Source organism: Pleurodeles waltl, chromosome 9, assembly GCF_031143425.1.
Source record: "Pleurodeles waltl isolate 20211129_DDA chromosome 9, aPleWal1.hap1.20221129, whole genome shotgun sequence".
Classification (NCBI taxonomy): domain Eukaryota; kingdom Metazoa; phylum Chordata; class Amphibia; order Caudata; family Salamandridae; genus Pleurodeles; species Pleurodeles waltl.
In genome coordinates, this window is record NC_090448.1 from 267,101,414 (window position 1) to 267,128,577 (window position 27,164).

Consider the following 27,164-nt stretch of genomic DNA (forward strand, 5'->3'; position numbering starts at 1 on the left):
GTATGACTTTTTTTAAAAATCATTTGAGCTCTATCTGCTTCCAAGCGCTAGAATTACTTTTAATCTTTAGGAATTCAGATCTCAGGTTCCCTATATTGGATTTTTGACGTTTTAGTGTCATTTTAAAGATAAAAATATAATCCGTTTTTATGAATTGGTGTTGGATTTTTATAGTGTTTTACTTATTTACTGTTTTGTGATTTGTACTTCTTTTTATTTATTTTTATTTTACACACTTGTCTCCTAAATTAAGCCTTGTCGCTCATTGCCAAGCTACCAAGGGTTGAGCTGGGATTAATTTATTGAGACCTAACTGGACCTATTGGGGGTTAGTTGCCTATTCCTGAGTGTAGGTACTTACCTGCTCTTACCAATAAACCACTTTCCAACATAAGCATAATATGGGCATAAATAGCATGCTGGTTTCCACCTACTGTTAATGCTGCCCTCTACGTAATGGTGTTAATTCCTGGCATACTGTAAGCATTCTTGCCATACTGGTGCCATATTCCTTGCATAATTTGAGTTCTTCCATAATAAGGACATTTGTATTTCCTCATAATGCTGAATTTATGGTGGCATACCGTGGGCATCCTTAGAATAAAGCAAGTCCTGAAATCCATGGAATGAAGATACTAACTTATGGTACAATGCTTGTCCTAGTATCATAGAAGCCAATCTTGTCACAGATGGAGAGTTAACACAATATTAGAAAGGATGAGGAATACACGTCCCTTGCTTCCTAATCTGGTGACTGCAAACCATGCTATATACATATTTATAAAAAGCCTCTTTCGTTTGTGCTCTCTCATCAGGTTACCCATCTATCCATGCACTCACCAGTTCATCCATTTGTGCGATCACTCATTTGATAATCAACGACGAAGCCCTTTCACTTACAAACTAACCAGTCTTACTGGCTTTGTTAATGGTTGATATTCACCTCCTTTACCAGCCCTCAATGTTGGCTGCTTAGCTTTGGATCATTATTATCGTTGATTATATATGCTGATAAGACAACGGAGCTTAAACGCTAGGGCTGCACTTTTGGAGGTCTTCTAGTTTACTTTAATAGTCTGCTTTTTAGAAATACATCTTTATTTCCATTCTGAATTGATCCCATTTGCAATTACACTGAACCTTCACTTGTACTCATTCGTCCAATGACTACATTACAATTGGCTTTATCACAATTTACAACATGCTGTTCAAACAAGCTCATATAGCCGAGAAACAGAAGCCAGAGACGTGCAAGTAAAAATTAGAAAAGCAATTCTGAAAGTGCTTACTAGAGCAGCATTAGGATTTCTTTGCAGTCACAGCCTGAATAGAAATGAGAGTATCATCTTTTTTCTTAGCAAATGCTGCCCTCTTGAGTTCATCGTGTTCACATGCTTTAGTTTTAGTACTTCTGATGCTTGAATACCCAACAGAGGAGCCCATGCTACATAATGGCTGACAAAAGGGCTAGAAATAAGAGAAGGAGGAATTCTACCGAAAGGATTACTCTACATATCAAAATATGCAAAAAAGTGATGGATGGAATGACTGAATTATTCTCAGCCACTGGTAGTTTCTTGGGCCACATCCCAATCCATTGTTAGTTTGCACACCATGCCACCTCAGTTTGCTCCCATATGCATGTTATAAATGAGTCTTAACCCTGCTCCCATGAGAACACTCCAGCCCAAACTGTCAAGCCAGGTCTGCTCTGAACCGGAACAAGCATCCCAGGACCAGTTTTGCCCTAGTTATGGGCTCATCAGCCAGGTATAGATTTTTTACAGTGACTGTGTGTACAGGACCCACGTCTGGGCATACCAGTCCCACTCTTGGGTTGCTTGTGATCTGGTTCAGAGAGGGAATGGCTTGGAAGTTTGGCAGGACTGTTCCTATTGGAGCAAGGTCAAGACTGATTTGCATATGATTGGGTCTAATCTGAGGTGGCATGGTGGGCAAAAGAACAATAGGTTGGAATGCTACCGCTAATGCTTGCCATTGGTTAAACTTATTGCAAGCATCTGATCATATAGTCCGTCCTGTCGAGTGTGATTGGTATGCTACATCGCACATCTGGTATGCAGTCTATGTAGCGTTTCCTTCTCCTTGGTTGTATACAGAGGAGGGAAGACATATGGAAGTCTGATAGACTGGATTATATGAAATACAGAAACCACCCTGGGTATGAAGTTGTGAAGGACCAACTTTTCTGCCTACAGAGTCACGTTTTTTTCTACTTTCGGGAGATGCTCTGGTGAAGGCATTGGGATTTTGATTCAAGTAGGAGGTTTAGACTTGCAGATTTTAAGTGGACGTGTAATATGACAAAAGTGTGAGCCATCCAGATTATTCCTACGTTATCTGACTACCTGGCTGTGGCCTGCTGCAACCAAAAAGAGTTTTTTTTCCCCATACAGCCACAAAAGAGAATCCCACTGAATCAAAGCCAACCCTCTATCACTATAGAGGGTGGTAGGATCACAGTCAAAATATTAGATTCAGAAGTCAAGACCAATTCCAAGTTCTCCACTGATCTTCAAACAACAATTATAAACAAGGAAACGTCTTATGAAGAAGGGTGAGGGGGGCAAGGGATGTCCCCTTCTGGGGAAGTATCCAGGCCACTTGCACTTTATAGGACCAGATGGGCTCATGGCCCTATTTCTTCAGAGTAGGGCCCTCACAGTCTAATTCCACCGTGCATTGCACTAGAAACCATCATCCAAATTTAAATCAAACGTCCTCCAGCAACATGTACAAAAATGCACTGTCTGAAAAACATTAATTAATCCAACGAATTCTAAATAATACAGGTAGAGAAAAGAGCAAAAATAATAACATTTTGAATATCACTGTGCAAACAGCACATAAAGCGTTATACTTACATTTCCCTGGCTAGTGAATGAATAGGCAATCGTCATTCTATTTTCGGATCACTACCTGAAGCAGTTTCATTACACTGCACAGACAGTGTGAGCAGAATTTGTGGTTATCAAATAAAAAAGAAAAATACCTGGTAGTCACTTGCCTGGTAGTCACTTACATGCCTCTGTGATGTACACCTGAACTGAACTACTGCACAAGGCTAAATTTATTCTATAATTTATTTGATGGTGTCGAATATAGCGCTGATAAATTGCTTTCTCACTGTGTCAAAATACTGTGTTACAGCTAGACTTGCAAGATGAGTTTATGCCATTGTAAAGCCACTCTGCTAAGCTTGCCTCCTTGGTGAATAAAAAACAATGTGCTTCAGCATCAATTTATTTGTCCGGCTTATATACTAGTACATATCAACGGAGTGACAATAAAAACACGTATTGAAAACAGACTGAAATTAGTGCACTTCTGTACAATCAAAGCTTGGTGATACAGGCATACATTTACTTCTACTGATTTTAAGTCCGTGGCACAGACCTGATTTTCCTTTAACCTACTTGCCTTCTCGAGCTTGAGATTTTTATGCAAAACATTTACCAAATACCAAAATGTACATGGGGAGGAATCCTCCCTCTAGCTCCCTCTTGTGTTTGTTGGTCTCGGTCGCACCTTGAAAGCCGTGTAAGATTTGTACTTTCAAATGTCATCAACCGCCACAGATCGCCAAGGAGGAAGGCTCCAACCGAACGGGACACTGTAGCTTGACACACTTCAACCTTTTCTTTCGAGTCCGAGCCTGTGGAGGTGCAGCATCGGAGACATCAGGGTCAGAACGGCCACAGTCACCAAGCATGCAGGTACGCGCTTCAACTTGGGTGGTGGCCCTGAGGCTCCAGGAGAGGTGCTAAACCTTTCGAGTATTGCCAGCTGGAAGGTCTCGAACTGTACAGGGGACGGCCGATAGACTTGGACATTCTGTTCTAATCTTTTTCAGCATCATGGTCTTATCTGACAACGAAGAAGACCAGTGTTGGACACAGCGCAAATACTCTGAATAGTCAAGAAGAGAGTCTTGTTTCCTCGAGGAAGAAGACTACTTCTCAAACCCATATCGCTTTTTGTGTTTTTTTTTTTGTTTATGTTAAGTCCTCTTGGCAGATCGTTACTTGTTCGGTGAGACTTAACTGTGAGTGAAGGAGATTGCTTTGCCATCTCATAGATAGCCTTGGGAGAGAAAAAATAAAAACAAAACAACTTAGCGGCGTCTCCCTGCAGGCCTTGGGGCGCATGCAACTGGTATGCCCAGACGTGGGTCGCTTGCTCACTGTGCCACTGGAATCAAGCTCTAACTGGCCAATGAGCCTATATTAAGGGAGAAACTGGTCTTAGGTTGTTTGTTTTCCGGTTCAGGGAGGACCTGGCTGGCAGTTTGGGCTGGACTGTTTCGATTAGAGCGGGGTCAAAGCTGATTTGCATATGAATGGGTCTGAACTGAGTTAGCATGGTGGGCGAACAATGGATTGGGCTGCAGCCCAGAGCAATTGCCAGTCGCTGAGGTTAGTTCAAGCTTTCCACCCATCACCTTGTTGCAGTTGCTGCCCTAGGTGCGACAGGTCTGCCCAGACGTGGGTTCCTTGCACACTGTGCCACTGGAATCAAGATATACCTGGCTGATGAGCCCATAATATGGACAAAACTAGTCCTGGTTTGTTAGTGTTCTGGTTCAGAGAGGACCTGGCTGGCAGTTCGAGCTGAACTGTTCCAATTAGAGATGGGTCAAGACTGATTTGCATATGGCTCGTTCCAATCTGAGGTGGCATGGTGGGCAAAGAACGATGGATTGGGATGCGTCCTGATCGATTGACAGTGGTTGAGATTATTTCAAGCATCACTTTGTTGTTAAAGGTGCATGGAGGCACAAGCATCACAAGCAGCTGTGTTCTTTGAATTCCAGACCCCACATGATGTCAGGTGGGTTCAACAGGGGCACCATCTTGCAGCACCTGCAACAAGGCTTAAACTCTGAAACTTTTGGAAGAGACATTGATTTAGTTGCTGCTGAAAAGCTGAGAAATTTTGTTGGTCAGATACCATGAGACATTTGCCTTTCCCTGTAAATGTGTCACGGACAAATTGTAACTGACACCAGGCAAGCAAGTTAGCACTAAATCTACTCTGATGTCATTGTGACTAGAGATGGCTGAAGTCATGGCACCACTAGCAGCACTATCAGATATTGCTGGGGAAAAGATTTATGAACCTGTCTGAAACCTGGATGGGTAATTCGTAAGGTGACAAATCTATAAAATGATGCATACATCAGATGCTCACCAATAAGCCTGGCCTCAGTTATGCTGATGAGGAAAAAGTCTTCCAAGAGAGGTCCTTCAAGTTGCAGAACTCCAAAAACTAGAAGGTTTCATGCATTAACCTGACCACAATCATGTTTAGAATCCAAGAGGCCAGAGAGGGCTTGACCAGAGGGAATAACACAGTAACAGATTGTTAGCCAGTTGCAACCTACATTGCAATCTAAAGAAGAACCTGCCCGTAGCCATCAGGATGACTAAGTTCTCAGAAGAAAGGCCTAGATGTACAAAACCTAGATTCTTAGGCCAGACAATGAAACTGAACAATGGTACTGAAGGGAGCACAAACCACTGCCATCATTCATAGACAGGCATTATCCACTGTGCAGGAGGCAAATGCATTTATTCTACTGGAGATATAGGAGATTTGAGAACCTGACCCAACTAAGGTTAGGGCTACTACAATGAAAAAAGATCTGCAGCCGTCCCTTATTTTCCATTGAGCTCTTATTATTCAGGCATCAGAGGAAAGGCAGACTGACCCAAGCCTCTCCAAATAAATATCAGTTTGTACTTTAGCAAACTACTGCCACCTGCCCATCCAGGAAGCAAACTTTGTGTACTTGGAGTTCTGGTGGGCCGCGAATGTTTAAGTCAATTGCTGAAGCCCCAAAGACCTGCTACTCAGATTTGAGGATTTATGATTCGATTTTCCATTTGTGGGGGAGTAGAAACATGTTCAGGCTTGCTGCTGTACAGTTTCAACCCATGGATTGTGAGAGACCAACAAGACCATGCACTTGATGACGCCTTACTTCCACATTTCAAGTGCCGCTCATTGTGGTTCAAGGGAGTGAGTGCCCTTCTTAGTTTAAATGTAGCAAATATGATGTTTGCTTACAACTTCACCAGTCACAATCTGACATTTAGAAGAAGACAACAATTTCAGTCTTGGCAAAAGAGATCATTGACAGAGAAAGGCTTTGAATGGTAGTCAAGCAACAGCTCTCTGTCAGAGGAAAAAAGCAAGGAGAGTATGCCGATCTTGGCCTCTCTGAACCAGAACACAAGCAGCCTAAGACCAGTTTTGCTCTGAATGGAGCCATCAATAGGGTGTAGCTTGGTTCAGGTGGCACAGTGTACAAGGACCCACATCTGGGCTGCAGTTGACACCATAATTGTGACGGATATGCCCAGACGTGGGTCTCGTGCCCACTATGCCACTGGAACCAACCTATAACTGGCTGAAGATCCCCAAGGGTGACACCAGTCATGGGTTGCTTGTGTTCCAGTTCCGGGAGGTGCTGGCTTGGCAGTTTGGACTATTCCCATCGCAGCAGAGTTAAGACTGATTTGTATATGGCTGGGTCCAAATTGAGGCTCCATGACAGGTGAAAAAATGATGGATTGGGATGTAGCCGAAGCGATTGCCAGTGGCTGAGATTAATTCAAGTATTGCATCCATCACCTTGTTGTTGTTGCAGTTGACGTCCCAAGTGCGACTGGTATGCCCACACAATGGTCCTGTGCTCACTGTGCCACTGGAACCAAGCTACACCTGGCTGATGAGCCCTAAGCATGGTAGAACTGGTTCTGGGTTGCTTGCGTACTGGTACAAGGAGGACCTGACCTAGCAGTTCGGGCTGAGCTGTTCCCAATGGAGCAGAGTCAAAACTGATTTGCACATGGATGGGTCCAAACTGAGGTGGCATTGTGGGTGAAAAACGATGGATTGGGATGCTGCCCCAAGCTATTGCTAGATTAATTCTAGCATTCCATCCATCTCTTTGTTGTTGTTGCAGTGGACCCCTAGAGTGTGTTACCTCATTTCTCTTTATACTTGAAAAACTCCTTTTGTAAGTGTTATACTTGGCATAGGTACTGTCATCTGGCTTGTTTGACTCTACGCAACTAAATACTCTTCATTACGTTTGCAATCAGTAATACTTCTGAGTACTTTCTTCAGATCTAGGAAGACCCTGGAATGTATTTAGAGATGGAATGTACAGTTATTTGACAGCAATGGGTATTATAGTGCTCTCTGTTCCTGCACACTTCAACAATTGTAGTTGTATAGATGCTTGAAATTATTTAAAGATGTATCACTCTAACATTTGGTGAATTGATGTATTGTGTTTTTATGTTTCTGAGTACTAATCAAAGTTAACTATTTATTGAATGATTGAATTAGCATCAGTCGGCGCTGTCTGTATGTCTCACCGGCCTTGATAATTATATAACCTCTACCTGATATCATACCATAAGAACACAAAAAAAAACAATGCTCTTTATTTCACTCTTGTATTCTATTCTGTATTTCAATTATACGTTGATGTTTTAACAAACAAAAGTATGTCCTAAAACAAAAACATACCCCAATCACAGATTACCAAACTTCTACAAAAGTCAGACATACTCTCAGGGCCGATGCATGGACATTGGACGTTAGGCAGACCCAAGAGAATATCAGTTGGCTACATCTTACAGAACACTAAAGAGGGGCAAGCTTTCTACTCAACTTCATGCTCTAGGGTATGCTATGAAAGAAATTAAACTGAATGCCAGAGAATCAGATTGTGGTTAATGTGTTGCAAGGACTTTTTGCCAACACAGGCAGGGTAATAATTTCGCAATCTACATACAACTGTCTACAAAATCACCCAGGACACTCCTAAGTACACAAAGTGCATGCAACCCCTTAAACTAATATACTTCACTCAAACATTAGGTGACTCATTGTGTAAAATATACTAAAAAACATATCTCTTAGCTGTTTACGTTGCTCATGCAGGCACTTGCAAATATTGGGCATTTGGCAGCAGCACTTTAGTATGCATTCGCTTAAGCCAAGATTTGGATAATGCAAACTGTAGAATCCCGTCCATCAAGGGTTGAATGATAAATACTTGGTGCTGAAGAAACATAGTGGTGTGAACACAAGTTAGGCAGGGACAGGAGGGTTGCACTTTCCACTGGTATGAGGCTGTACTGATTAATGAGCTACTTATGCCATCAAACTGAAATGAAAGGTAACTTATTTGCACTTGATTAATCTACTGAAAGATGTTTATACATAAATCACATAACATTTAAATGTTTCTAATGTTTTAAACCATTATTCAACAACAATTTCTACTGGCAATGTGAACTGGCATGCATGGGTGCAATTCAGGCCAAGTTAACAGAGAGATAACAGAGCAAAGTCAGTGATGGAACAAGTTCTTCCTACAGATGGTTGCTGCTCACAGTTCTCTCTAAAGAGTTGTGAGCAAATACCATCAGTACTGACTGCTTTTATAAGATTTTGCAACAAAGTCCAGCAAAGTGAAGTGATGAGTAACGTTTCAGAGGTTAGGAATCTATAAATGATGGGAATATTTGGTGGTACATTACCAATAGCACTGACTGTTACAGGTTAGCAGCTTGTCAACCATGTGTTCGACTCTCACAAACCAGCTGGGAACAGCTTTGTAAATCAGAGGAGTATCAGACCTGCAAACGAAAAACGTACATTAATAAGCACAACTAAGAAAATTCAGGGGTTTCTGTAAAATGTCAAGTAGCCATGCAAAAATGGTCTTCCAAGGTCTGTAAACATTTTGTACTTACACCTATAATTATCAAATAGAAAGGAAAGCTACTCACACTTCTTGGAAAGTCAAAGGCATAACAAATACTTTCTTACCTGTAGGTGTAGTTTTGCAGCTTGAAGAATTTTCTAGATTCACGTGTTGTGCATTATTTCTCCAACTAGTGGTTAGTTATAGAATTCTCCACTTTTTGTAATCCTTCTGTTTTTTTGTTTTTGTTTTTTTTTGGGCGTCAACGGATCCCCCCACTAGATGCTTCCAGTAATGTTGTACGTCCTACCCCCAGAAGCTTCCACCTTCGGTGCAATCTTCAAAAAATGTTTTTCTTCCTGGTGGATGTTGGTGGGCTGCTTGTGAATCCTAAAAATTCTTGAAGGTACAAAACTAAACCTACAGGTAAGAAACTATTTGTTTTGCAGTGTGAATCTTTTCTGGATTCACAAGTTGTGCATCGATTTTGTAGCGGTTTTCTTACTTTTGCATAGGTTGGGTTGAAAATGGAGTGACAATTGTAAATAGATGTTTTAACACCTTTTGTCCTGCTTGAGCTTCCTTGTTCATTTTAATGTTTATGCAGTCCTGTTTTGTGAACATGAGTAGAGATGACCTTGTTGCTCCCATACATATATCTTGTAAAGGGGTATTTGCTAGAAAGGCAATGGTTGCTCTTTTTTTCCTTGTTGAGTGTGCCTTTGGGACTGAGTTTAGTTCCTCCCCTGCACTTTTGTGGCATTGTTGAATAGTTAGTGTGATCCATCTGGCACTTGTGGCCCTAGCTGCCGGTTTTCCCATATTGTTGTCTGCAAAAGAGGCAAATAGTTGCTTTGTCTTCCTGCTTGTCTTTGCTTTTCCATGTAGTATATTATAGTGCGTCCAGCATGAGTAACCTTCTGCTTGATTTTTTGGGTTTTGGAAAAAACTTGGTATTTGTATGGTTTGATTTATGCGGAGGAGTGAAACTAACTTGGGTACGAACTGTGGGTCTGTCCTCTTGTCAATTCTGTCTGTGAACCAGTAAATATGGTTCTTGAATTGTGAGCGCTTCTATTTCACTCATCCTGCGAAGAGATGTTATGGCTCCCAGGAATGCTGTCTTTAGCGTTAGCATCTTTAATGTGGCTTTTTGTAAAGGCTCAAAGGGCATCTTCATTAATTGAGTCAGTACCACATTTAGATTCCATGTGGGTGCAGGTACCTTCCTTGGTAGTGCAATTTTCTTTGCCCCTTCTAAAAAACATTTTATTACCGGAGCTGTGAAGAAGCCTCTTCTTGTGTGACCTCTTGCGAAGGCCGTTTCTACATTTAATGGTACTTTCAAAGATCCATGTTATCTTGCATTGTAGTAGGGGTCTTGGCTTTTTTAACACTATTGCGTACATATTGTTTTTCCATAATAAGCCCCTTTTAAGATACCATAAGAAGTATCTCTTCCATTTAGCAATGTAACAGGTTCCTTGTTGTTGGCTTTCTTGCTTCTCTAAGAACAGCCATTATGCTCTCTGGTAGGTTTAGATTACTTAATTTTAAGTTTTCTGGTGTCAGGCTCAAAGACTCTGGTTCTGTGTGTATCCCCCTTCCTTCTTCAATTGACAACATATATTGTTGTGTTGGCAATTTTAGAACGTTTCCTTGTGCTATTTCCATCAGCTCTGAAAACATGTCTGCCTCCCACTGAGGGATAATTAGTATGCAAATCATTTTGCTTCTCCTTCATTTGTTGGTCACTCTGTGTAGCAGTGGTATCGGGGGAAATGTGTATACAAATATCTCTGACCAGTCTATCGAGAGAGCATTCCCTAGGGGCTGGTGGTATGGTTGCCTTGCTGCAAAGTTATGGCAATTTGCATTACTTGGAGTTGCAAATAGATCTATTTTTGGCATTCCTTAATGCCTGAATATCTTTAGGAGTACTCTGGGTTCCCATTTGAGAGAGCATGATGCTTGTCTGCTTAGCTTGTCCGCTTTTACATTGTCCTTGCCTGGTAGATAAACTGCTAATTTTCTATTTTCCTCTGTATTGACCACTTCCAGATTTCTTGGACTAGCTTCAAAAATGAAAGGGATTGAGTCCCACCTTTCTTGTTGATGTAAAACTCTGTAGTTGTATTGTTGGTTTGGACCAACATGGTCTTTCCCTGTAGCTCTTACTAAAAGGTTTTTAGGGCTAGAAACAATGTCTTCAGTTCCAGGATACTGATTTGCTGTATGGCATCCTGTTGCTTTCAGACTCCTCATACTTTCATTGTGTTCATGTGCCCCAGCCCATATGAAAGGCATCTGTTGTAATGGTTATTGTTGGAGTTGGTTGTGCAAATGCCCTTCCTAGCGTTACATGTGATTTGTTTCACCACGTAATTTCCTGAATTACTTTGTGCATGACAACCAATAGATCCTCCCAACTCCCTGTGGCTTGTGATCATTGGTTCTGTAGCTATTCCTGAACTGGTCTCATGTGTAATCTTGCATATGGAATCAAAGGGATGCATGACGCCATCTTCCCGAACAATTTCCCCAACGTCCTCACTGTCAGAGCTTGCCCTCTCGGGTAAAGGCGAATTTCCAGCTACAATGACTGTATTCTAGTTTCCCTGGGATATGCTTTCCCTTGGAATGAGTTCATTGTTGCTCCCAGAAATATTTTTTATTGTTTTGATGTTGGTAGTGACTTCTCTGTTAATAGAGAAACCCAATGTGAAGTGTCCTCATTACCTGTTATACATGCTCTTTGCATGTGTTGTGGGAGTAGGAAAGTAGCCTCTTTCTAGCTTGGTTACTCCCACTTTTGGCCTGTTTGTTAGTGTGATTGATTGCGTTCACTGGGATCCTGCTAACCAGGATCCCCAGTGACTGTGCTCGCTCCTCTAAATTTGGTTACTGGTAACTTTTTATCATCATACTAGTGCCCCATGTAAGTCCAGAGTGTATGGTACCTAGGTACCCAGTGCAGTGGGTTTCCAGGGGGATCCCTATGTGCTGCAGCAGTTATTCTGCCAACCATGGGGAGCCAATGCAAAGGGTTCTGCAGGCCTGCCATTGCAGTCTGCACGCACCCAGTTTCACTACAGGCCACTGCACCAGGTCACTGTAAGTCACCCCTATGGTAGGCCATCTCAGCCCAGAGGGCAGGGTGCAAGTACCGGTGTGTGAGGGCAACCCTGCACTAGCAGAGGTGCCCCCACGAACTCCAGCCCCATTTTACTGGACTTCACGAGCGCAGGGACGCCATTATATATTTGTATTTGGAGACAGGTCTCTACCTATGTCCAGCTACATAATGATAACTCCGAACCTGGGCATGTTTGGTATCAAACATGTCGGAATTATACACCAATACTGTTGCAAGCATTGGAAATATGATTCCATGCACTCCGGGGGCTCCTTAGAGCACCCCAAGCATTGCTACCACCAGTCCTACAGGGTTTCTCGGGCAGCCCAGCTGCTGCCACCCCTCAGACAGGTTTCTGCCCTCCTGCTGCTTGATATGACCAGGAAGGCAGAACAAAGGATTTTCTTTAGGAGAGGGAGCTAACACCCTCTCCCTTTGGAAATAGGTGTGACTGGCTTGAGAGGGGTAGCCTCTCCAAGCCACTGGTTTGTTTTGAAGGGCACACTTGGTGCCCTCCGTACATAAACCAGTCCACACCGGTTCAGGGACCCCCCAGTCCCTGCGCTGCACAAAACTGGACAACGGAAAGGGGAGTGACCACTCCCCTGTCCGTCACCACCCCAGGGGTGGTGCCCACAGCTCCTTCAGAGGGTCCCTGGGTTCTACCATCTTGTTTCCAAGGGCAGCAGGGAACTCCGGGAGCTTCCGAGTGGCCAAGCCAGGCAGGTGACATCACAGCCCCCTCCTGATAGGTGCTTACCAGGTTAAGAGGCCAATCCCCCTTTTTCGGCTATCTAGGGTCTCTCTTGGGTGGGTCCTCCAATTCGGTTTGCAAGATTCCAGCAGGACTCCTCTGCAACCTTTACTTTGACTTCTGGCCACTGGAACTGCGACTGGACCCTCAAGGAACCGGCAATCTGCATCCACGACGAAGACTCTGTTTGCAACATTGTTTCCACAGCTCCTTCCACTTCTGCAACAATTCCCCGGCTGTGCATCCTCTGAGGTCTTCAGTCTGCTCGAGAAGGAAGATGGAATCTCCCTTGGAGTGAAGGAGTCACTCCCCTGCATCCGGAGACACCTATTGCAACAACGGCCGGCTGAGTGGATCTCCTCTCATACTGAGCTGAATGGAGTGGATCCTGAATCACAGGTGGTGGTCCCGAGTAGTCCTCTTGGTCCTCTCTGCCAGCTGTCTAACTTTGGTGGAGGTAAGCCCTTGCCTTTCCACGCAGGACAGTACCCGCATACACCAAGTCTCTTGCAGCTGCCAAAGCTTGTTGGCATCTCCTCCAAGGGATCTTCATGCCCAGCACTCCTTCCTGCGACACACCGCCCTCTGTGTACTTCTCCTGCGACGTAGGACCCTTGTCCAGTTGCGCTGCGTGGGCTCTTCTGCAACTCCTGGTTCCTCTTCCAGTGGGTCTCCTGATGGGGCTGCCTCTTCTTCTGTGGACTCTCTGCCTTGCTGAGGGTCCTCTCCCCCACCCCACAGGGTCTCCCCCTGTGGACTGAGTCCTCCTGGTCCCCGGCAGCTCCACTTTTGCTACACTATGACTTCTGCCTTTAACAAGGCTTGAGGGTGGCTTTTCCATGCCATTGAACGACTGCAATCATCCATCCGGCCTGGGACGTCGACTGCATGCTCCAGGAACTCTTCACCTGCTTCAGGGCTGCATTCCTGACCGTCTTCGTCCTACCATTGACCAGCTCCTGCATCAACAGCTGGGTGGGCAGTAGCTCCTGCTCCCCCTGGACTCTTCTGTGACTTCTGGACTTGGACCCCGTTCTTCCACAAGTCTTCCTCTTCAGGAATCCACTGCTGGTTTCTTGCAGTCTTGTCTGTGTGTTGTATCTTCTTTTCCTTCGTTTTGGGTGGTTTAGGGAAAAACCAGTAACTTACTCCTTTTTTCCTGTTCACTGGGGGCACTGTGGTACTTACCTTTGGGGTTTACTAGTACCCCCACCTCCCCTCTACACATTCTAATTACCTAGGTGGGGGTGCTGCATTCGCATTCAATTATTTTTAGTATATGGTTCAGGCTCCCCCTAGGGACACTATTGACTATTTGCATTTGCACTGTTTTCTATCACTTTCTATGCCTATTTCTGAGTATTAATGAACATATCTAGTGAGTTACTTACCTCCATTGGAGGGTTGTCTCTAGTACTTTTTGGTAATTGTGTCACAAAAATAAAGTACCTTTACCACCTAAAAGCTCATTTGAAAGTGTTATTTACTTCAACAGTACTTATTCTCTTGAAAGTGTTCTGGTGTTGAAACATAATATAAACAAAGTAACTGACGGGCTCGCAAATTGCTGGAGAACCTCTGAGGCTTTTGGAATCCCCACACCTGCCAGGATCAGTTGCTTTGTCACGACGGTCAGGACAGGTGCTGGTAAGCAGGCAGGGTTTTGCACCAAAAGCCCACCAGTTGTCCACAGTTCTCATTCATTTGTCTTCTTCTTCATTAGATCAGACAAATGTGTTCTTCTGGTGTCAGGCGGCCACCTAAATACTAAATTTCGGATCGTTTAGATGTGTGTAGAGTAGTAGCCAATGGACTTCTCACACTTGGGGTGACTACACCCCCTATATGACCACTTCCTGTGGAGAGTGGGCATAACCCTATCCCAGAAGGCCTAGGTCCACCAAAATCAAGATGGTGTAACCCTTCCTCGAGTGTCCACTTTAGGTACGCCACCATAGAGGTGTGATTATACAAAGGTGGCAAACGTCTACCGAGTACCTAATTTTCCCTGCTGTCCTAGTGCCAAGTGGGTCTCAGGCAGGGGGTTGCTACACCAAGGTCTGGGGAACCCACAGCTGCGCACCAAAGGCGGCAGGGCCTTTGAAGTCCCTGGCCTTGGTATGCAGATTTGCTAGCCACCCTGCTGGAGTAGGTGACAACACCTCTCTTCAGAGTAGGCTTAGTTTCTGGCCTCACACAGCAGGCTCTCACCTCAAGGGGGTCAGAAACCTGTCTGTGATGGCAGACTGGTCAAAACCACTCCGCAACAAAATTGGAAACTAGTGAGGTTCAGGTGGCACCACTAAGGTGCGCTCTGGGTGCATGTCATAATAAATTTAGGGGTGGCACCTCCAGATTTATTATGACGATTTGTTTGATACCAACCACCATGGGTTTCAGTGAAGCCATTATGTAGCTGGGGAACTTGTGATGATGGGAGTCCAGTACCTACATTATGATAGTTTCCCTGCTCACTTGTAATACTCGGCAATAGACCTGGACATCACAGGGTCATATCTGCTCATGCATATCAATCAATCAAAGAGATTTATAAATGGCGCGCTACTCACCCGTGAGGGTCTCAATGCGCTGGGGGGATGGGGAGGGGGAAGGGGCTGGGAATGATCACTGTTCGAAAAGCCAGGTCTTGAGGCTCTTCCTGAAAAGAAGCAGGTTTTGGGTCTTGCGGAGGGAGTTCCAGGCTTTGGGTGCTAGGTAGGAGAAGGATCTGCCCCCGGTGGTGGTGTGTTTGATGCAGGGGACAGAGGCGAGGGAGAGGTCGGCTGAGCGGAGGTGGCGTGTGGAAGGTGACTCTTTCGTTGAGGTAGGCAGGGCCTGTGTTGAGGAGTGATTTGTGTGCGAGGATGAGGATCTTAAAAGGTGATCCTTTTGTCTATGGGGAGCCAGTGGAGGGATTTGAGGTGTGGTGAGATGTGTTCGTGTCGGGGGAGGTCGAGGATGAGTCGTGCTGCTGAGTTCTGGATGCGCTGTAGTTTGCGCTTGAGTTTATGCATATATGACCTCACATCAAATATAATGCACCCTTCCTAAGGGCTACAAGGCCTGTTGTAGGGGTGATTTACATATACTTAACAGTAGTGATGAGGGCATGGCAAACAATGTTTTTTTGCTTGCTTGCACCGGGACACACAGACTACATTGGCAGCTGCGTGCAACTTGTTTTAGGGGGGTCCCTGAGGGTGAAACAATGTGTGCTGCAGCCCTTATGGACTCTCTCCACTACCCAGGCCCTTGGAACCAGGTGAACCATGTACTGGGGACTTACAGAGGTAGAGGAGGGTGGCCAATTGTTAAAATTGTTACCTGCTTTAGAGAAAAAGCACTGGCATTGGGGGCCTGTTTAGCACGGACCCAGTGCACCTCAATTGAAAAACCTCAGTACCAGTGAGCAAAAAGAGGGGGTGACCATGTCTAAAAAGGGCTCTTTCTTACACCCAAGAAGTACAATCCCAGAGCTGGGTTGGCAAACCAATTCCAAACAAAAAACTCTTCCAGGACCGAACCGGCAAAGTGCCCATTCCCACAGACATGACTGGTCGGGCATTAATGTTTAGTAAATGTATGCAGAGAGGCGCATGTTGCTGCCTGGCAGATGTTCAGAATCAGAACCCCGCTTGCTAATGCATTGGTCACAGCTTTAGCTCTGGTTGAGTGAGTTTGCAAGCCTTCAGGAGGTGTCTTTTTGGCCAGCACGTAGCAGATCTTGATGCAGAGTACGACCAAATGAGAGGTTTGCTCTGCACCACCCAACCTTTTTTCATATCCCACGAAGAGTTGGTCGTCCACCAGGAACTCGCAGGTGCGATCAAGATAGAACGCCAATGCTCTACGTGGGTCCAGGCAGTGAAGTCCCTCCTCCTACTTAGAAAGCTGTGAGGGAGATTGGTTGGCCTACATAAAAAGATGTGACCACTTTTGGAAGAAAAGAGGCCATTGTGCAAAGCACTGCTTTGTCAGGATATATAGAGAGGTAAGGCAGCTTAGATGACATGGCCTGCAGCTCATTCACTCAACGGGCAGATGTATTTGAAACAAGGAAGGCTGTTTTCAATGTGAGAAGCCTGCTGGGACATGAGCCATGAAAGGAACACACATCAAAAAGGTTAAAACCAAACTAAGAGCCTGATTACAATCCTGACAGACTGGGTTACTCCATCACAAATGTGACAGATATCCTGTCTGCCGTATCACAAATCCATTATATTCTATCGAGATTGTAATTCAGCGGACAGAATATCTGTCTAGATCGTGATTAGGCCATAAGGATGCACTGCGGCATAATGAATGGGGTAGAAGGGAAGAAATGAGTAAGACCCTTGAGAAAAATATGTACAATAGGGGACATAAACAAAAGATCTTGCCGAAGAGGCAGTCTGATGGGAGGATTGATGGCAATGCTCAGTAGCGTGGGATTCAAGACTCTCCATTCCCAGTCTGAAGTCACAAGGATGTCTTAGGCCCGGTCGTTCCTGATCTTCTTGAGAACTCTGGCAGGAGCGTTAAGGGCCAAAAAATCGTACAGGAGGCCCGAAATCCACTTGAGACGAAAAGGATCTTCGAACAACAGCTGCCTTGAAAATTCCAGCGTGCAAAACTGCTGGCATTGCGACTTCTCGGCAGAGGCAAACAGGTCTAACTAAGGCTCTTCCCCACTGCTGAAAGAGACTTATGCCACCTCCGGGCGGAGACGCAATTGGTGATCTGCTAGGCATCTTCAGCTGAATCTGCCTGCTCTTGCGTTCAGAAAGCCCGCCATGTGTTGAACCACCAGGGATATGCCCTAATGGTCCAGACAAGTCCAGAGGCACAGAGACTCTTGACAAAGAGTCCACAACCCCATCTCGTTCTGCTTAATAAAATATCATTTGGTGGTGGAGTTGTCTATGAACACTTGCACTAGCCTTCCCTTGATGGAGCTTAGAAAGGCTTTCAGTGCCAGCCGTATCGCTCAGAGCAACAGAAGATTGATGTAGAGTCTGGACTCCGCCTGAGATCAGAGTCCTCTGATCTCCACCTCTCACAGATGGTCACCCTATCCCAGGAGTGACTCATCCGTCAGATCTGGCTGGTGAAGGGAGCGGAATCTGCCTCTGACCCAATCATGGTTCGTTAACCACCACTGCAGACCTTTTGCAGCTCCCTCCGAGATATGGACCATTTCTGAGAGATTACCCTGATGCTGCGCCCACTGGAACTTCAGAGTCCACTGCAGAACCTGCATATGCCACCCTGCATGTATCACTAGCAGGATGGAGGAGGCCATGAATCCCAAAAGCCTCAGAGTCAGTCTCACCAGAAACTAGGATAGAGGCTGAAACATCTTTATCAGCCTGAATATCCTGGGCACACCGCTCGGGACGATAAGGCCAAAAGTGCACCATGTCCAGACTAGCTCTGATGAAAGGTAGCCTCTGGGAGGGAGTCAGGTGTGACTTTGGCATGTTTATAGTGAACCCCAGCGAATGCAAATGCAGGAGGTTCGCCGTAGCCTGGAGGTAGAAGACAACAGCCTGGGTCGAGCCCGCCTTCAACAGCCAGTCATTGAGATAGGGGAACATTGGAACCCCTGATCGCCACAGATGAGCTGTAACCATTGCCATCACCGTGGTGAACACTTGAAGAGTGCTGGTAAGGCCAAACAGGAGCACATGAATGGAAAGTGCTTGTGGCCTACCGTAAACCGCAGGTAACGTCTGTGGGCAAGCAGGATGAGGATATGGAAATAAGCCTCTTGCAAGTCCAACACTACCATCCTGTCTCCTGGGTCCAGGGCCAACATGAGTATTTTGAATTTCTCCTTCTTGAGGAAGAGATCGAGGGCTCATATCTAAAATAAGGCCCTTTGTCCATTTTGGGAACCAGAAAGGCTAGGGAATAACAACCACAGACTCCTTCTAGCACTAGAACCCTCTCTATGGCTCCCCTGGCCAAGAGAGCCGTGAATTCCTCACGGAGAAGAGACAGATGAACCTCTGTCATCCGGTATGACTGGAGGGAGAGGTAGTCTTGTAGGAGAGAGAGTAGCTCATTCAGACAATCTGTAAAACAGACCTGCCCAACTTTATGGACGGCAGTGGGGCAGGTGAAGGCAAATCCTGCCGCTAAAGGGGCAGACTAGTAGGATTGAGAAGCTGCAGTTGGGGAATAGCAGAGGTTTCACCAAGCCACTTGGCACCTGATCCATAAGGTCAGTGGATACCGCACCCTTGTCTACGCAGAGGCTGGGGAACCATGTGTGGCACAGTGGCTGAGCAGGAATTGCCATGGCTGGAGACCCCTTCCGTAGCCACGAAAGGAGCGAAAGGCAGATTGCAGGGGAAATTGGGGGCCAAGAGTCCTTGAAGCGCTGGAGCACCAAATTTGCCTTATTTCCGAAGAAACCTGTGACACTGAAGGGCAAGTCCATAAGAGAAGCTTAGAAATCTCCAGAAAAGCCAGGACGTCTTTAGCTATGTGTCACACCTCATGGCCAATGTTGTGGAAACTGCTCTGCCTAGCAGAGTCAAGTCCGCAACAAATTGTAAACTTTGCTGCATCTCTCCCATCGGCAACAGCCTGAAAGAGTATGGTCCAGGCCTGCTCTGGAACCAGTGGCAGCACTTGCGCAACCATGTACCAGAGTGAGGGAATGACGGCCCAAAAGGCATGCGGTGCTCACCGGCGCAATCCCATGCTGGTGGAAGAAAACAGCAATCTGTATCAGGATCTGGTGAGGTGTCCAGTTCACTAGCTTCACCCAAATCCTCATGTCAGTCCAGTTCTTCCTCATAGGGATTGTATTCTAAAGGGTCCAATGGAATATAGTTCAGGCTTTGATCTAAGAGGCAAGGCTCCTGCTGGCTTTGGAGTCTGGCAACGTCCATCCGGCTCCGTGTCCGAGTCGAAGATGACAATGGGGTGGCATCTCTGGTGGGCGCTGGCGGCGCCAGGAAAGTCAGCATCGGGACCAGTCAGGGAAGGTTGAGATGTTTCGACTGGCACCAGTCCAGATCCAGGACTAGATCCTTGGGGCCCATTGGCGCTGAGGCCGAAGCCACTGGCACAGACCTTTTAGGGCCTCTCTAATTCCAAGGGATACGAAGGTGTACCAATGCGGTCGGACTGCCCAAAAATTAGGGGCATGGCCTCACATAACTCAAAGTCTAGAATGCAGACACTCCATCGCGTCAGCCGACAGATGAGAAGTCTTCTTGCTCTTCTTCTTGTGTCTCGACTTACCAGATCACCCCAAGGACTTGTAATGGGACGAAGATAAGTTTGGGCTCTGCGACCAGGACCTTACTCTCGACCTGCGTGGAGATGCATGCCAGGCTGCTACCAGCTTTAGGGATCGCTCCTTCAAAGCCTTCAGATGCATGGCCCAGAAATCGGAGCACGAACTTTGAGTCATGGTCGTGCTTTAAAGACCTCAGACAGGCGAAGTGCAGATCCATCACCGCACAGGCCAGTGAAAGTTTCCACAGTGCTTAAAACCTGTCTTGTGTGACGACATCCTAGATACACCAGGAGGTAAACCTCAAAAATGGTCGACAAAAAGTTGAAAGTCTAGTCAAAAAATGAAAGGTAGCTCTTCTCACGGATCAGCACTGGCTGGTGCTGAAAGAAAAAGCCTGACTTTGGTGCGCCTGGGTGGTGCCTATATAGGTACCGGGACATCATTTCCAGCACGGATGACTCAAACAATGGACACCAGGGGAGAATTCCAAGATAAGAAATCTTCAGCAAGGAGTCTATCAGACGGCCTACTCTAAGAACTAAGAAAGAAGGGGCGATGCAGCCCCGTAGGGAATGACACTGTGTGATCTGGTCATCTGAAAAAAGAGTTTCCACTGTAAATGGTGCTTTAGAAGTTACAACACATACCTACATTGCTTATTAAACACTAGTTTAATGCTGAATTAGATGGCTGAATCCGCTCAATAAAAGCTCTAGAGTAATAGGATTCATTTCTGTGAAAAAACTGAAGTGTTTGAAGATATTTTTAATCTCTTTGCTGAAAAATTGTGAAATCTCTTTCAGGTAAATGTTGAAAAACATCAACACTAAAAGACAGTAACTGACGATTTGCTTGATGGGCCATTTTATTAAGTTTACATGTCTTGCTAAATCAAGAGTAACATGTACAATATACAACCTATTATGTCCTTCCTTATCTAAGCCAACTGATTAGCAATCGCTGAAAGGAGGTTAAAGTACAGGTAATGATTACTATACCATGCAATGCTTCAAAATATAGCTTTGTCAATTGCAATTCTGCGTTCACATCTACATCAAAACAATAGCACTTAGAGGAAGAATGTAGAGAGGGGCCAGGCAGTCACTTAGTAAACCAAATTCCTAGTAAACCAATAAAGGCAGAAGGTGCAGTTTTGTCTCTGGTTGTAAAGGCTCTAAAAGCATCTGTTTTTTCCACACTAAAGTATACTTATGCTCAACACACATGGAGCCTTATCAAGAGAATGTTTGTTTCAATACTGCGTTAACTAGTTGGGTCTTTCATAGGCTGCAATGAGCTTCGCCTACGCTTGAACCATTTGTTCAGTGGAACCGGACGAATGAGGCATCTTTAAAGGTGTAATCCATGTAACCTTGCTTCATCCTTTGAAGGGGTTTGTGGAGAAAAGAATGCTGGTACTCTGAAATTGCCTAAGGCAAAAAGGACTGTTCAACTCTCATGGTCCCTTTATTTTGTTTATAGAGGGCAGTCAAAGGGGTAAAATATTTGGTGCATTCCTCTCACTCACCTTGCTGAATGCCACCAAAAGGACCGTTTTCTAACTCAATTATTTATGATGAGAATAACTCATGGGTTCAAAATTTTATTGACCTTGCAGATGGGAACCTACATTTCCTCACATGGCAAGGCATAATGGGAGCTACCATTTAAAGATCGAAGCAAACAGGCGAGCACTAGGTGTATGCACTGGTGTGCAAAATCGATTTGCTGCGCTGTCAGAGAAGGTTCTCTATCTGCAAAAGATGATTTATGGTGTTTAATTTTATACAGAACTTTCTGAAATAGGTGGCTTGACAGGAACAAATAATGAAGGTTAAACATCCACCCCACAGAAAGAGCATCACCCACAAATCATTCACTGGAAAAACCATCAAGCAGAACTAGAGGCATTTTCTGTTAGCAAACAGATTGGCTTGGCTTACTTCACCTCTGAAAGGCCGAAACATGAAATTGCTTCTACGCAGAGGGATATGTAACCTACTCCTCCCTTTTGTTGATGTAAAACATTTCATGATGTATGTTAATACCTAGACCTGCACGAATGTTGGTGGAGTGGCCTTTAATGCTAACTGGACCACTCTTTGCTACAGCAGATTCATGTGACATTTGCATTCTTGATTTAACCTTAAACTGTTGATGGCAATGTTCTCAAACTGAGGTCCCATAGAGGGGAGAGATGCATCACCACAATGATGACCTGCAGGTTTTGGGGGAGTTCATGCAAGGTTTTTCCTTTAACATGTTCATACGGACACTCCACTACCATTAAGTTTAAAGGTATGATTGGTAGATATCAAATCATATACAACAAAATACCATAAAAAAAGTGTTACTGAAGGCATAATATCTACTGTATTGGTCAAATTTAGAAGTTGCTATGAAGAAACCAGAAAGATATAACGACTGACAGGTGTGGAACTTTCAAAGGTCACCATTGTGGTGTACCCAGTAGGTGTAGTTGAAACATGAAGCCAGATCACTGCTAAGAAATCAAGTCTCAACAATAGCATCACCAAGAGTTTACCACTCTTGAAAATGCCTAGCTCATGCAAAAGAACATCTTTAGAACCTAAAAACTGCATTCACAAACCTGGCTTATTGGTCTTTACAAGCCAGTTGTCTAAGTAAGGTTAGATATGCAGCCCCCAATGAGATAGATGAGCAACCCAACACCTCCAACATACCAAAGTACAACACTGTGGATTTCTTCTGACAAATCCAGATAGGGAGGTGGATGTATGCACCCTGAAGGTCTACTGAGACCAATGAATCAAGTCTCTGTAAGGTCCACATAATCTGATGCAGTGTCCACATTTAGCATCGTTTTTTTTTTTGTTTTTTTTTTTATGTGTTAAGGAAGCGGACATCAAAAATTGGTTACAAACTATCCCCTTTCTTGGGACTTAGAAACTGCACACAAAAGACACAAATGCCTTTCTCTAAGAATGGGGCACTATCAATCCATGTTAAAACCAAGATTATATTTCCTATCATAATATTTGAGGGCGGAGGAGTTTGTGGTGAGACAAGCTGTCACTTTATCAAAAAGAGGAAAGCAAAATCTGATTTCAATATCTGGTAGAACAAACAAAGTATTCCTCTTCAGCTTCTGAAGGAACAATGGTGCTCATGTCTGTGCAAGAATAAGGACTCTAAGGAATTAAACACCTAGAGATGTCTTGGTGGCATCAGAGCATGAGAATGAAGATTGTTGCTCTCTTGCGCTATCCATTCCTCTTACCCTGTAAATGTGAAAGTATTAAAGAGGCAAGGTCTGTTGCTTTCCTTTAGAGAACTGGTGACAAAAGCTTACATTTTCTTAAATTCCTCAAGACAATGATCTGCTTTCATTGTCTTTTTTTGTGATCCCAAGGTCTCAAGGTCTATTGAGCAACTGGGCTTGAATAATCATTGAAACACTACTAGACTATAGCTAGGCATGGTACCAATGAGTACTCCAGAGCTCACAAAACTTATAAACAGTCATGGTGCCCTGATTTTTTTGTAGGCACTGTTTAGCTACCTACAACTAGCTCAATGGATAGGTGTACCATGTTGTTAGGTAAGTCACTGTACTGGTTCACAGAAACTTCAGACATGAAACCTCTGCATCCTTAAGCATCCATCGGCTTGAATTCTGGGCCTGGTGGAGTTCAGGTGGTGTTCAGGTGCTGTTCATTAAGTATCGCAGGTTCAGAAATAAAAAAAATTAAAAAAAATAACATTTAAAAGAAAGTAAAGTAGATCAGCACTGCTGCCAAACTTTTGTGAATTAATCTGCCTTAGATTAGCCGATGTGCAGAGGACGTTTTCTCAGTTACACCTGTTCGGTTGGCCTGCTCCACTTAGGTGGGGGATCTGAATCTGGAACGCTCCTCAACCACTGGCATTCTAGAAGTCCTGTATGTAAATGTTCTTGAGACAAATTAATGTGTACTTCATTTTCCTAATCAATGTACTCTAATAGCACTCAATATCGGAGGACATCAGATTTTGACCCAGAAGCTCAGAGCGGGACAAATCTGGAATCTGTAGCTGCAATGGTCACCAGAGTAAATGTGTTGCCATGTCACAGACCTTTTGTTTTAATTACTTTTTTGATTTTCAAATTCCACAAATGGCACAAAACCTGAAGTTGTACCCTGGCTGAGCTCCACAACGCCAGATACTTTTATTCCAAGGTCTGTCTGAAACTGTTTTCAGCACAATCAAATGCTGGGAGCGGTGCAAACCTGGCTTTCATAGACACGAGGTGTGTGCATTTCTTGAAGAGGCCTCAGCATCTTTTCTCTTTCTTCTGAAGGTGGAAAATTAATACACCCCATTTTTCTCCAACTGCTGAGAAAGTTCTTACTGGTCATTCCTGCCTCCTCAGGTCCAGAGGACAAATGTCTAGGCATGAGTGGTCTCTCCATCCAGTGCTCTAGTAGGGTCCACTCCTCAGTCATCAACTGGGCCCTTTAGGAGTCATGAGTTATTCTGCTTGTAGTTTGTCTTCTGGTCCCAGGAGCTTGTACTGAGGATGGTGGGATTGGTACAGGAAATGAGGGAGTCTCCCTGTAGCGGATGACGCTCCACAAGGATGTGGGGGCTAAGGGATCGAAGCTACTTCTTAGCCTTCAACTGTGCAATCAGAACATACAGGAAGGCAGCTGAGATGAGGACAGTGGGCAGTGTGGAAGAAAAGAAAAAGTTACTTACCCTTCAGTAATGCCTTATCAGGTAGAGATTTTCTAGCCGAAGATTCCTCACATTAGAATAATCCCCAGACATCACACTGGATCTCACATATTTTCGAGCAGCACCCCAACGCACCGGTAGATGGAGTAGTCCACACTAGAGGTGACACATGCAGTATCTATATAGACACCACCTCGGTGTGTTGATGTCAGCAAATTTTGTGACTCTCCAAGCCAGGAGCGCAGAGCCGTGATGAGCACTGACCACTGTTGTGACAAACTAGGGCCCTGGGTGGGTCGGTAAATATACTGTGGTTAGATAGAGCCTCTACCAGATAAGGCTTTACCGAAAGCAAGTACCTTGTTCATGTGACAGAGACTTCTAGCAGCAGATTCCTTACCTTAGAATATATATCCAAGCAAAACTCCTCAGAGGTGGGACTGAAAAACCAAATAGATCAGAAAGTCGAGTAGGAATGAACAGGCGAAGTGCCCGTCACTACGGACCTGAATATCCTGAGGAGAAGGACTCGGTGAGCGTGTGTTGTTAGGCCCACATTGCTGTCTGACAGATGTCTAGGACTGGAAACTCTGCAAGCTAATGCAGTGGTCGCAGCCCTGGCTCTGGTGGAGTGAGCCCGCAGGCCCTCAGTGGTTACTTTTTGGTCAATGAGTAGAAGATCTTAATGCATAGGACAATTCATATTGAGAGGGTCCTTTTCTGTAATGCCTTCTCTTTTCTTTACTCCTACACAGCCCGCGAAGAGTTGATCGTTCAACCACAATTCTTTTGTGTGGTCAAGGTCAATGCTCATTTTTGGCCCGGCATTGCAGTCTCTCCTTCTTGTAGAGATGAGGTGGCGCAAAGAAGGTAGGCAGGCTGATGTTCTGGCCTACATGGAAAGGGGTCACAATCGCAGGAAGGAAGGAGGCATATGTTCAGAGAATCAGCTTGTCCAGATAAAAGGTGGTATAAGGAGGGTGTGCAGAGGGCGATTGCTGTTCGCTGACCCTTTTGCCAATGTTAAGGCCACTATAAAGTCCGTTTTTATAACCAAGAGCCAAAGCGGACAATTGTGGCGCGGTTCAGTTGTGCACGCATGAGAAAGGCGAGGTCCAGGCTAAGATCCCACTGAGGCATGATGAAGGGAGTAGGTGGATCCTTATGTTGCAGGCCTTTAATGAACCTCTACAACAGCTGACAAAGAGGGAAGGTTGGACAGGCAACCACAAGAATGGAGAGATGGCAGAAAGGTAACCCTTAACTGTGCTCACTGCAGAGCCCTGCTGGTCCAAGGACACTGTGAACAAGAGTCCTTTTGATAAAGGTGCAGAGAGGGGGTCAATACTGTAGTAGTCACACCATGACACAAACTTGTCCCAACAGCATGCATATACCGACTTCGTGGCTGTCAGGATAAAATTACAGATTTTGGCAGGAAGGTCAAAAGCTGGTAACTGTCACTGCTCAATCGCCACACATGAAGGCCAGGGGTGTGCAAGTTCAGGTGCAGAACCCTGCTTTGTTGCTGCGAAAGAAGATCCTCTCAAAGAGGCAACCTGACTGGAAGACCCATGGTCATGCTCAACAGCTCAAGATACCAGACTCTGTGCCCAATATAGAGCCACAAGAATGAGTTGAGCCCAGTATTCCTGATCTTCTTGAGAAGTCTTGATAGGAGTGGTGTTGGCAGAACGGCGCATAACAGTCTCTGAGCGAGAGTCGCCTTGGAAACTGTGGGTTCTCGACGATGGCGAATAGATCCAACCAAAGCTCTCCCCACTGCTTAAAGAGTTCTTGCACCAAGTCCCAATGGAGACCTCATTTGTGGCTGGCTAGGCATTTGAGGTTGAGTTCATCTGCTCTGGTGTTTAGAGAGCCCACCATTTGTTGAACCACCAGGGAAATACTCTGATGAGTCAGCCATGCCCGAGACACATGGTCTCTTGAAAAGCATCTATGACCCCATCCTGACCCATGAACAAGCAGGTTGGTGTGGAACTAGAACTCCAACAGAGGCCTATGATCTCCATCTCTCCCAGGGTGGCCACCTCAGCCCAGGATTGACGCCTCTGTCACTACAGTCAACTCCAGTTGGGGAAGGGAGGGGGGTCTGCCACCGACCCAATCACAGTTCCTTAGCCACTACTGCAGATCTTTTGCGGTACCCTCCAAGATCTGGAACATGTAAGAGAGACTCCCCTGATGCTGTGCCCACTGGGACTTCAGGTCACACTGCAAAGCCTGCAAAGGCAATCAGGAATGAGTGACCAGCAAGATGCTGGAGGCCTTTAGGCGCAATAGCCTCAGAGTCAGTCTCACTAAAATCCAGGATAAAGGCTAAAATATCAGAATCACAGCTGAAATATTTTAGGCCCACCGTTCAGGAAGATAGGCACAAAACTGAACTGTGTCCAGAACGGCTGTGATGAAGAGGAGCGTCTGAGAATATGTCAGGTGCGACTTCAGCATGTTGACATGAAACCCAGCAAATGACCTGGAGTGAGCCCACCTTCAACAGCCAGTGGTTGAGGGAGGGAAAGACTGGTACTCCTGATCTCCGAAGACAAACTATAACCACCGCCAT

The 27,164-nt window shown here is 45.1% G+C and overlaps 1 protein-coding gene across 1 annotated transcript in view; it reads right to left on the bottom strand.

The window, feature by feature from the left end:
* IARS1 (isoleucyl-tRNA synthetase 1) overlaps positions 1-27,164 on the bottom strand; it is a 703,557-nt gene that overhangs the window by 473,379 nt on the left and 203,014 nt on the right. Inside the window, exon 13 of the mRNA XM_069206674.1 lies at positions 8,583-8,681. Coding sequence (XP_069062775.1) covers positions 8,583-8,681 — 99 coding nt within the window. The remainder of the gene's footprint in view (positions 1-8,582; positions 8,682-27,164) is intronic.